Source organism: Sciurus carolinensis, chromosome 13, assembly GCF_902686445.1.
Source record: "Sciurus carolinensis chromosome 13, mSciCar1.2, whole genome shotgun sequence".
NCBI classification, from domain to species: Eukaryota; Metazoa; Chordata; class Mammalia; order Rodentia; family Sciuridae; genus Sciurus; species Sciurus carolinensis.
In genome coordinates this window covers 7,925,954-7,938,388 of record NC_062225.1, presented here as the reverse complement: position 1 = coordinate 7,938,388, position 12,435 = coordinate 7,925,954, and the positions used below count along the sequence as shown (strand labels likewise).

General features: G+C 46.6%; 1 protein-coding gene across 2 annotated transcripts in view; it reads left to right on the top strand.

Annotated features, from left to right (window-relative positions):
• Aff3 (ALF transcription elongation factor 3) overlaps nt 1-12,435 on the top strand; it is a 538,593-nt gene that overhangs the window by 439,693 nt on the left and 86,465 nt on the right. For both annotated transcript variants that reach the window (XM_047523038.1, XM_047523040.1), the window contains one exon: nt 10,097-10,137. In XM_047523038.1, coding sequence (XP_047378994.1) covers nt 10,097-10,137 — 41 coding nt within the window. The remainder of the gene's footprint in view (nt 1-10,096; nt 10,138-12,435) is intronic.

The window sequence follows — 12,435 nt, the reverse complement described above, 5'->3', positions numbered from 1 at the left end:
GGTGCTCCCTGGTGTCTGTCAGCACCCACCCGGCATCCCACCAGTCCTCTGCAGAGTCTAGCAGGATTCAGAACGGGGCTGGTCCCCTGGGCTTCCCACCTACAGCCGCAGGGGCACAGTGGGTCTCCTCCAGGGGACCCGCTGATGGGCTTCCATTCCTAACTGGCTTTTGCCCTCAAGAGAACAATAAAAAGTCTGTCTGGCTATGTTGACAACTTTTAGTCTCTTCTCTTCTGGGGCGGTTGATCTTTCCTGGTTATTTGATGAGATTTCCAAGGGAAGTGGCTTAAGACCGTTGCACTTCTTTCTTACCATTTAAGTTTTTGGTGCATGTTAGTTGTACGGTGTAGTTCATTTCACGGTGGCGTAGACGTGCACACAGTGTAGTCTGACCAGTGTTCTCCCCAGGATCTCCCCTCCTCCCTCCTGCCGGCCCCTTCCCCTACACCATTGGTCTCCCTTCTGCTTTCAGGAGAGCCTTTCTTTCTTCCTTTTTTCTTTCTATTTTATTTCTTTCTTCTTTCTTCCCTCTAGATTCCACATATGAGGGGGAAAAAAAATATGCCTCTTGTCTTCCTGAGTGCAGCTTATCTCACCTAACATGACGCTCTCCATTTTCCTGCAAATTTCATGATCTTGTTCTTTATGTCTGCATAAAACTCCAGGGTATACATGCACCACGCGTTCTTTGTCCAGTCGTCTGTTGACAGACACGGAGGCTGACTCCTCCATGACTTGGCCATTGTGACTGGTGCTGTATTGAACACGGGTCTGCACGTAACACCTCTGAAGCATGTCGTCTTTAATTCTTGGATAAGTACCCAGGAGTGGTATAGCCAGATCAGGTGGTCGTTCCATGCTTAGTTTTTTGAGGAACCCTACTGATTTCTGGAGTGACTATACTAATTTCCTGTCCCACCTACAGTGTAGAACCACAGCCCCATCCTCTCCTCCAGCATCGTTGCTGTTTCATTCGAGGTGTTAGCCCTTCTGACTGGGGCGAGAGGGAACCTCAGCGTAGGTTTGATTTGCGTTTCCCTGTTGACTCGAGGTGTTAGACGTTTGTTTTCATATCCCTGGTGACCCTACCTACTTCTTTTGAGAAGTGTTTCTTTAGTTCACTTGCCCATTTATTAAATGGGTTATTTGGGGATTTTCCTCTTGGGTGTTGAGTTTTTTGAGTTCTTTATTTACTCTGGATGCCAGTCCTCTGCTGGAGGAGTCCCTGGCGAAGGTTTCTCCCGTTCTGCAGGCCCTCACTCCATGCCGCCCTGTCCTTTGCTGTGATTCTGCCCCTCTTGAGTCCATCTCAGCAGTAGGAGTCCTATTGAGGGAATCGCTGCCTGCACCTCTCTGTTGGAGTGTTTCCCCTCTATTTTCTTCTAGCAGCTGCAGTTCTGGTCTTATGCCTCGATGTTTGATCCGTCTTGAGCTGACGTTTGTGTGGGGTGAGAGACGGGTCTAGTTTCATTCTTCTACACGTGGAAATCCAGTTTTCCCAGCGCCATTTGTTAAAGAGGCTGTCTTTTCTCCAATGTATGTTTTTTGCTTTTGTTTTGTACCAGGGATTGAACCCAGGGGCACTTAACCACTGAGCCACATCCCAGCCCTTTTGATTGATTGATTGATTGATTGACAGGTTCTCACCAAGTTGCTGAGACTGGCTTTAAACTTGCGATCCTCCTGCCTCAGCTTCCCCCGCTGCTGGGATTACAGGCGTGTGCCACCACGCCTGGCCCCAGTGTATATTTTTTGGCACCTTTGTCAAGAACCAGGTGATGAGACAGTTGCATTTCTTTTGGGAAAAGTTCCTTCCGTCAGATCAAAGAACTTCAAAGACGGCCACTCTGTGCTTAGGGAGGGGAGGGATGAGGGAAGGTCATGGAGCGCTAGGTTCCCAGGCAGCTTCTGGGCCTCCCAGTTTCCTTCCATTGGGGATGCTCAGCATGTCAGAGTATCACACCTGGGACACTGTCTTCCGGGTCCTCACTTACATTTCCCAGGATCTCATGGAGCCCTGACTAATGAAAGGAGTATGATGGGCGTCACCGTGGGTGGGGGACAGCCCCTGGGGCACCTCTTCACCTTGTCCCCACACCTTCTCTCTCTTTCTTCTGACCATAATGGAAATCACCTCCAAGGCCTAGAAGAGGCACAGGCGTTGGGACAAAGAGGGACGGTAAATGATGTCACAGGCAGTTCCTCGAGTATCCCCAGGGAGGGAACGCAGCCTGGAGATGCTCAACAGAAACAAGTGTGCCTCTCTGGGCCGCTCTGAGAAGATCGGCCGTGTTAAGGTCTTCACTGACAGTCTGACCTCAGAGAAGGCGACCACATGCGTTGGTACTGGAGCCAACTCAGCAGACGGCGCTCCCTAGGCAAACTCCAAACCCTCAGCGGTCTTCCCCATGGGGCATAGTAAGTGCTCAGTAAATCTTCAGATTCCTAGTAGCAATCGGCAGATTTAAACAGTGGGGAGCTGGTCAGACTTTCTCCAGAGGCAAGATTTTAATGAAGGTAAAATAGAGAAAGAATATACCGTTATGAAAAAACTGTAGTTCAACCAACCAACCGCTAGAAGGGAGATAGTGGCAAATGATAGCCTGTTAATCCCATCGTGCAAGTGCCGACGGGGTGAAGAAGCTCTTTCTGATGGAGGAAGCATGACCCAGGATCTCTCCCTTCAATGATCTTATAAGGAACTTGGGGACCGAAGTGAAAGTCTTCATAAAGCAGATGACAAGTTCCTAGGACCCAGTGCTAACGGACACCCCAGACTCAGAGCTCATGGGGAGGAAGAGCAGCGAATGCTTGAGGCTTCAAGGGGCACTTAGGAAAGGGGTGAGCTGGACCTCACAGTAAGGCTGAGTGTAAATAGAGGGAGAGCAGCTGGAAAGAGCCAGAACATCTTGCGAGCGTTGGCTCAACTTCCTAAGACGCCAAGAGCCAAAGTGACTGTCTTCTGCTGACCCTGTTCAGCTCTTGGCTTTCTTTATTGACAAGTTCTTCAGCATCTGAAATTCTGCCTTCTCATTGTGTTCTTACTCAATATGGTTTTTATAAACAGCAAGTAATGTTGGCACAGAGCCGTCTTTATTAGAGCAACCATATAGCCAGCCCAGGGCACCCAAAAGAGCCAGTCCTTCCCCTCCCATCTGACTCCCATCTGGTTGGTATCCCCATTTGCTCTCAAAAATGTTCTTACTGCACGGCGCAGTGGTGCGCCTGTAATCCCAGAGGCTTGGAGGCTGAGGCAGGAGGATGGCGAATTCAAAGCCAACCCCAGCAACCTAGTGAGACCCTGTCTCAAAAGAAAAGGGCTGGGGATGTGGCTCAGTGGGTGAGCACTCCTAGGTTCAATCCCCAGTACCACCCAAAAAAAAGTTCTTATTTAGACGATAAACGATAATCATCCCTGACTCAGCCTGACCCCTATAGAGAACAGGATGAGGTCAAAGACTGTTGGACAAAATGCTTCCTGAACAGCATTTCTAGGTATCTGAAGATGCAAAGTACCTGTAATTACTGAGGGAAAAAAGAAAAAAAAAAAAAAAAAAGGAGTAAGATTGTTCCTCTGTCAAAGGTAAGGTCCATACCAGTAGAGATACATGATCAGATCGAAATCTCTCCGCACGTCCCAGGTCACAGCAAAACACCAGCGAGCTCAGGAGCCATGGTGGCACCAGGCCATCACAGGAGGCCCGTGGTCTATGAAGGTTTGATTGATGACATTTTGACTTTATGATGGTATAAAAGCCACATGCATTGAGGAGAGACTAGACTTTGGATTTTGAATGTTGATCTTTTCCAGACTGATGCTCTTGGTCCCATCCTCCCTCAGGATGTTGGACAGCACGGTAGCAGGACTCCTGTGCAGTCACTAGAGGAAACATCCGGGACTCCAGGACTAGGCACCATGCTCCGTAGGTCCGGTATATGAAATGCACTTTTGACTTAGGATATTTTCAACTTCAGACAAACCCCAAGGTCGGTTGAGGAGCCTCTGGAAGCTGAACGGGGAAACCATCCCCTCACAGGTGAAATGTGATTCAGGTCCCCACTACAGAGGTACCACCCTTCGTTGTCAAGAGTGAATCTGGTACTTTCACAGTAAAAGTGGAGGTTCCCCTCATCTGTCATGGAAAAAAAGACATATTCCAACCAGTCGAATCCTAAATCTGCTCTCAGAACTGTCATGAAATGTAGCTCCAGAAACTCGAAACCACATATATCTTTTTTGTGACCATATTGATGGTTTTTACTTAGTTGGCATATAACAGCTTTGATCTCAAGTTCCCGACTACCTCCTCGCCTTCTGCACTTGAACATCCCATAGGCAGTTTGAATTTCACAACCAGAAGTAACCTTTGACCCCTGTTCCAGTCCCACCTGTCCCGCCCATTCCACCAGCGTTCTCCATCTGTACCGGGTGCTCCAACTGGAAAGCCGGGCTCCTTCCTGATGCTCTCCGAGCCTGCCACGTCAATCAGGGCCTCGTTCCCTCCACTAAACGTGCACATAGTGACACAAGCTCTCTCCATCTCCGAAGCCATCATGTGTTTCTCTTGCCCAGTTCACTGTCAGAACGTCCGATTTTGCCCCTCCCTACTTGAATTCATTCGCCAAAAAGAGGCCAGAATGGCATTTGAAAAATAGAAGCCACATCATCTCACTCCCTACATCTTTTTAACTATCGAGTCTTAGGAAGTTGCATAGGATACACAAGCATGCTTTACCCAGCTCCGCCATCCTAAACCCTTTAATGACTTCTGTTCTCCGATGGGCAATATCCTCCATCCTGCACTTGACCTCCCAAAGCCCTTGAAACTGTCCCCACAGCTCACCGAGCAGCACCACAGTGACCTCTTGCACTTCTGCAGCTGAGCCAGGATCTCATAATGCTGCTTCCCGCTTCTGCTGACCAGAGCACTGCCTTCTTCACCCGCCTCCGTTTCTCTGGTCCCCATAACCCTTTTCAGCTTTCAGATCTTAGCCTTGTTATCCTCACGTAGTGGGCCTTCCTCCACCATCTGTTCCTCCAGCAATCAGTGTCTTACCATCCTGGCCCCTCCCGCCAGAGCCTTTAACCTACACTGTTTGTGTCTGCCCCACCTCTGGACTCCTAAGTGCAGTCTGACCAGGGCTTTTTCTGTCTGGGCTGTCACCATCAAGCCTGGTGCCTGCACATAGTAGGTAGCTCAGATTGAGTTTTGTACCTCTCCAGGTGTTAGTTCTGTTTCTATCAAGAAAGTAGTTGGATCAGGCACAGTGACACACTTCTGTAAGCCCAGCAACTGGGGAGGCTGAGGTAGGAGGACTGGGAGTTCTAAACCAGCCTCAACAACTTAGCAAGCCCCTAAGCAATTTAGTGAGACCCTGTCTGTAAATAAAAATTACAAAAAAGGGCTGGGGATGTGACTCAGTGGTTAAGTGCCCCTGGGTTCAATCCCCGGGACCAAAAAAAAAAAAGGAAGAAAGAAGTCAGATCACTCTGGGAAGCCTCTGAATTTCAGCCTCTTCCCTTGTTTTCCTCCCCACTCCAATATCCAGGAACTTGTTCTCTGTACAACCCAATTACAACAAGGGCATTTAATTTCCTCTTTGATTTGCCTTCCATAACAGATTGTGACTTGTAATTCATTTAGCACACGTGGAATCCTGAATATCTACTGATTCTGTTCCCGAGCACCCAGCTTGTTATAATAAGGACAGAGAAAAGATGTCATCTCGTGAGGAGAGCCTAGAAATGACTCTGTGACAGAAAACTTGTTTTGTCTCAGACTCGAGCTTCACAGTCATTCATGAATGAGTAATGAACTCGGAGAGGATGGGTGAAGGATTCTCTTAACCCTCTCAACCAGATTTGCCGAGAACTGAATAAAAGGAAAGTTACAAAGAGATGATGAGAGATTTAGAAAGAAAAAAAAAAAATACAGCTGCTGTCACATACGACTCTCGAAGGAACGAGATTGGGCAATTCATCTCGTTTACAGTCATGGTTTTTCAGCTTCAATCATGAGTCACCTAAGTAATTTTTTTCTTGACTATTTAATTCCAATGTTTATTTCTTTTATTATTTTCCAACAGTAAATAAAATAGAGCACAAAAGCTGAAGGCTCTTTTTGAAAGAGAAGGGGCAGAAAAAAAGATCTGGGTTTTGGTCTAGAGCATACAGTTTTAATCTAATGCCAGTAGCTTGCTTTCTCTCTCTCTCTCTCTCTCTCTCTCTCTCTCTCTCTCTCTCTCTCTCTCTCTCTTTCTCTCTCTCTCTCTCTCTCTCTTTCTCTCTCTCTCTCTCTCTCTCTCTCTCTCTCTCTCTCGGAATTATTTAAAACATTGTACTTATGCTCATCTCCTTTCTGAATGGATGACAAGCCATCCACAGTAAAGTTTTTAATGATGTAGAATAACTGCCAAATAAATAGCACGATCAAAATAGGGCATTAAAAATAGGGTTGCCGGCAGTCGACGGTGCTCAGTATCAGTGTGGAGACAGACAAGAAAAGGGAAAATTCCCAGCAGTCGGTGCTCAGGGACTGTGGGAGGCCAGGCCACGAAGCCCAGAAGGATCTTTGGTCCCATTGTGCATCATGCCAGTCTGCTAAGGAAACCTGCCCTTGCTCCAGGCGCCCAGCCCAGCTGTCTTCCAGAAGTGGCCAACACGGGTCCTGCGGGGTGTTGCCAGTGGTTACCACCACCTGGGGCGCGCGGATTCCTAGGCTCCTCCAGGGTAGTGAAGCAGGGTTTCTTATGTTTTGTTTGGTTTGCTTTCTAGCAGGCTCACAGCAAGCAGTGCTTCCCTATCCTAAGAGTCGGTGGGGAGAGTATGAGGAGGAGCAGGCGTCAATAGCCTTGCCAGCCTGGGTCTGTTTCCGGGGCCTTGCTGGAGGCTTCTATGGAACTTGTAGGCACATTTCTTAAGATGTCTGTTCTTCCAAGAAGAGCCTGCCTCCCGTGCCTCCAGCTGAGATAATGCTAATGGTAATACATGCCACCTTCTTTGGGGGAGTTAGAGTACTTCTGTGTATTCAGCCCAACAGTCAGAGGTAGAGAGGTAAGGTTTTTTTTCAAGCATCCCTGCCCAAAGTGGGAGCTGTTTTGCTGAGGAAGAACAGCCCTTTAGCAGAGGACCCTGTGAACAGCGAGCGCCTGTCACTGCTGGGAGCCTTCAGGGGCGGGCTACTGGGCTGACCCTGGGGAGTTGGAGTTGGAGCAGGGGGAGTAGGGTCCTCTGAGATTGCTCAGCCAGCTCCTGGCTTCTCTTCTCTCTCCGGGGCCTCCGCTGTCCTCATCAAGATCTGTGGATGACTCCATCCTCTCTGGAAGTCATCCCGTGGCCCTTGCATGCCAGGACACTGGGGCCTTCGTTGACTGGGATCTAGGGAAGCCATCGATCCTTCCACTGTCCAGAGTAGTCTGGACATTGGCCGACAGGCTCCTACATCCTACCCAGAGAAGGCAAAGGCAGTTTGGAAACTGAGTCACAGGTGGAGACCACACTCAAGACCCGTAATAAGTGAGTGATGAGAACTGTCCCAGAATGTAGGACTCAACCCCCCCCACACACACACATCCATCTGACGTGTTTCCCAAGGCAATGTTGTCATGCTGTTTGGGGAAATTAGTTCCTCTTCATTTCTTCTCAGTTCCTTTTGACAATCCCCGAAGCTCATGTTGCCTCCATCCTTTCTTTCAGATATTTCTTGTGTTCTACTTTACTGCAATGATTATCTGTAGACCCCAGGGTGCTCTGCCACTGAGCTACAATACCCAGCCTTTTTTGTTTGTTTGTTTAATTTTTAGGCAGGTTTTCTCTAAATTACTAAGGCCGGCCTCACATGTGCAGTCCTCCTGCCTCAGTCTCCCAGGTTGATGGGCTTGCAGGCCCCTTTGTCATTTTAAGGGAACAATTCCTCAGTGTAGAGGGCACTTCCTGATGTTCATAGGCCTTTGGCATCCCTGGCCCCAGGAGCTAAGTGCCAGTACCATGCTCAGTTCTGGGCACCCCATGGTTGAGTAAGGGGTGCCCCAGTGGAGAGCCAGTGGTGGCGGCTGGGCAGCCCCTTGCTCTCCCGTCTGGCCCGGTGCTCTCCCCCTCTCTTCTCCCCCTGTCTAAAATTCTGCTCGGGTCTCAGTGGGACAGATCCCTGATGGCTGCACTCATCTGGTGCTGACTCAGCAGATGGACTCAGGAGCACCCGCCAACAGTTCCAGGCACTGCTGAGGAGTCGAGGGTCCCAGAGTTACTAGTTCCCACTCCTGTCTGCACTTTCCCCACCCTACTCCACCTTAATCTTTTCCATTTCCTGTTGTGTCCTCAGTGTGTCCACATCTGCCCTCTGCCTTGACTCTGAGGTCCTACCTAGGGAGTGAGCTTCTCCAAGACAATGGTTCTGTTTTTATCTGTACCCCTCCTGGAGCCCAGTGTGATAATCTCCACACTGGAATTCAGCAAATACTGACTGACAGACTAATCCAGGACATGGAGCTACCACCCAGGATATGTTTGTTTGTGCAGTAGGAAGGAGGATTCTGATATGTCGTTCCTCTAACGATCCTGTCTGTCTCGTCTGCTCTCTGACTGTGGTGAGGGAGCTGCACGGGTTGTAGCTGGTGTCCCTGGTAATCAGTGAACGGGTCACGTGTGTCAGCCAAAGTGGAATGGCCTGTGTGCTCACTCCTGACTTCCTGTGCACCCGAGGAGTCTCAGCCCTCAGGCCATGCTTACGTGGCCTCCCAGTTGTGGGTTTTGTGACCCCTTCTCTCCTTTCCCTGGTTGCGCATGGAAGACAAATGAACGAGAAACATACTCGGCAGAGAGAAAGAAAGTGTGTGCAAAACTGGGAGAATCTTGATAGAGCAATGGAAGTCTTTTTTTTTTTTCTTTTATTATTTTATAACGGAAAATTTCAACACACTACATCCTATCACTTTAATAAGTGAAAAATAAAAATAATACACTAAATGGAAATTTTATTTCACCTACAAAAATAGCCAGGAAACTACCATGCTAAGTGAAATAAGCCAATCCCCAAAAAAAAAAAAAAAAACCAAAGGATGAATGTTCTCTCTGATATGCAGATGCTGACTCACAAGAAGAGGGGGCACATGGGAAGAATAGAAGCTCATTGGATTAGACAAAGGGGAATGAAGGGAAGGGAAGGGGTAGGAAAAGAAAAGACAATGGAATGAATTGAACTCAACTTTCCTATGTTCACTTATGAAAAATGACCAGTGTAACTCCACATGAATGTATGACCACAAGAATGAGAAGTTGTACTCCATGTATGTATAACATGTCAAAATACACTCTATATTCACGTATATCTAAAAAAAATTTTTTTAAACTGGAAAAAAAGGAGATAAAAAAGAATAGTCATAACATAATGACCCCCCAATGAGCTCATCACCTAAATCCAGCAGCTGTTGCCGTGGGGCCATCTTGTCTCATAACTGTCACCACTTTCCCCTCCTCCCACCATATTGTTTTAAAGCAAATCCAGCATCATATCATATTATTGATAAATACTTCAGTAAAAATCTCTTCAAAAAATCCTTCAAAAATTATCACAGTATCATTACTGTGCCTGAAAAAAAATCATTAATTTCATAACATTATAAGATTTCCAGTCAGCATTTCATTTTTCCAACTGGAAAGATGTTTTCAGTAGACCTGAAAAATGAGTCAAAAATTACGCTTTCTTTGGGAAAAATACTACAGAAGACCAAGCATATCTTTTTTTTTTTTTTTTTTTTTTTTTCTCACAGGAAAGGAGATTAAAGCAATGGGGAAATGGCTTCAGGGAGTAAGAACAAAGCATCTCTGGCCTTTGCCAGGTTTTCTGAGACCTGCCTGACCTGGCCAGGGTCAGGTACCTGGTGCCTCCCAAGCTCGCCCCCTGGTGGCGGGTGCTCATTGCCAAGACCTCCGTGAACACCTCAGGAATGTTCATTTCCTGACAGGACAGGGCTTTCTAAGTAGTTTAAAATTTGGCCACATGACAAAAATGTGTGTAACGCAGGTTTTTTACGTGTTGATGGAGCACATAATTTAAAAGTCAGAATATTAAATAAACATCTCTGCCCTTTCTTCCAGCAGGCAACCCAGAGAACAGCTCTCCGCGCTCTGCCTGACAGGTACATTTTGTCATTTTTATGAACTATAAATTGCTTTATGAAACATTGAGCCCTATTTATTGTGGCATATAATTCATAATCGGATTTTGTCCCTAAAGTATCTGTGAACTGGGATGTTAAACATTTTGCATGCCTCGATCTGTCATGCATGTGTGGAGTTTATTACTGAAAAAATCGCCTTGTTGTATTTCACATAAAGTATGAAGAATCCCTCGTTGTGCAATGAAACAAGAGACAAGAAACTTAGGGGGGGAAAGATCTGAATGGCGCTGTAAATCCTGAACTTTGGAATTGGTTGGGATCTGAGCTCATTTTTCAGCAATAAGTACTTCATTTCTTTTGCGATGTTTCCCTCACCCTTTCCATATTGTTTCCCGGGGAGGGATCTGTCTTCTGATGAGTCTCTTTTAAAGGACTCTGTGCATCCCATGGTCCCACACGCTGGACTTCTCTCTCCCTCTGCCTCTTGTGTCTCCTGACCTGTGTTATTGAATGAGATGCATAAATCTCATCAAAAGACGCCAACCACGATGGACATCTGCTTTGCCTAAAAGGCTTCAAAAAGATTGTCAAACAGGAAGTGTAAAGTTGCTTTCTAGACTAGACCAGGCTCTTTTGGCGTTTGGTTCGCCTTTGTTGTTTCAATTCCTAAGATGTGTGTGTTGAAGATCAGTCCCCCTGTGTCTCCCCAAGGGAAGTACACGCAGTGCTATACACAGCGTCAGGAGATGTCCCCTTCCGCTGCTTGGCAAGCGCCTCGGCATTGTCCAACCCCTCCCTCCCTCCCTCCCTCCCTTCCTTCCGAGTTCCTTTTATGTGGAATGAGCAGTAATTGACTGTGTAAGCCAACTCAGTTCAGTGCTTCTCCAAGGGAACACCTGTCACTGAGGTGAGCCGCCTGGCGTGCATGGGTGAAAGCTTTTCTTCCCTCTCCGGTGGCAAGCTGAACCTGAGCGTGTTTATTTCAGGTGAAAAGCCTTCCCCATGACAACCACACAAGCCCGCCTGTTCCAAGAGTGACTGGCATGTGGGCTTCTGGAATTGCTTTTGGGGTTTCCACCAAAGCTGATAACTGAGCTTTGGAGTCTGTTGGTAGGGAGGAAGAGAGACTCTAAATCAAAACTCATTTAGAGTGTGACACAAGAATTCTTTTCCTAGACATATTTCTTGTTTCCTTTTGACTCCTCTTTGTAAGTAAGCAATTCCTTCAGCAAAGTTCACTGGGAGGCAAGGCAAAAAACCCCCCGTCTATGATGCTGTGTCATTGCTGACAAACACAAGGTTTCTTTGGGGGGCAGTAACAATGTTATAAGAATAGGTTTTTCACAGCCCTGTTAATATACCAAAAAAATTGAATTTCACCCTCCACATAGGTGAAATTTATAGTATATAAATTATATTTCAATAAAGTCACATATGTACACTCAAAATGCTCTTACGAACAGGGTGAGTGATCAATAGCTGGGCACATGCCTGTAATCCCAGCAGCTTGGGAAGCTGAGGCAGGAGAATCGCAAGTTCAAAGCCAGCCTCAGCAACTTAGCAAGGCCCTAAGCAACTTAGCAAGATTCTGTCTCCAAATAAAAAGTAAAAAGGGCTGTGGACGTGGCTCAGTAGTTAAGTGCTCCTGATTCAACCCCTGGTCCAAAAAAAAAAAAAAACCTTTTTGAACTTTGGTAGAAGGAACCAAAATTTATTTTAGGAAAATAGGGACTCCTGCTGAAGACATGGTTGCAAACATAAAGGCAGTTCCTCAGAAGCTAGGACTAATCCATTCCAAGCATCTTCCCAAACGATGCGAGCCTTCATCTTGGGTAAGAGGTGTGAGTGGACTTTAGTGATGAATGCCATATTCCCTTTGACTTTCTCTGGTGGTCTCACTTAAACCTCTTGCCACCCCATTACCTGCGCAGAAGCAGAGGTCCCCACTCTTCTTGTCTATTTTTCTAACTTCACATACAATAAGGCATATTCTCATTGCAGTCAACAATATTTCTGCTCAAAATTGGGGCACATGGCTCATTTCAAAGTGATAAATCGACTTTGCCTGCTGTTCTAATAAGGCAACCGTGGGAAGCTACTTTCTCCGTTTGTTGTTGTTGTTGTTGTTTTCCTGTTCTGTGTTCTCCACTAACTCAGGGCCATGGAAGTGATTGCCCTAGCAGATAGCATTTATAATAACACTTAAAGATACTATTCAAACTTTTCAAAATAATATCTCAAAAACACCTATTGAATTACTTGGATTCATATTTTCTAGCTTTTTTTTAAAATAAAGGACATTAATTTAACAAGTAA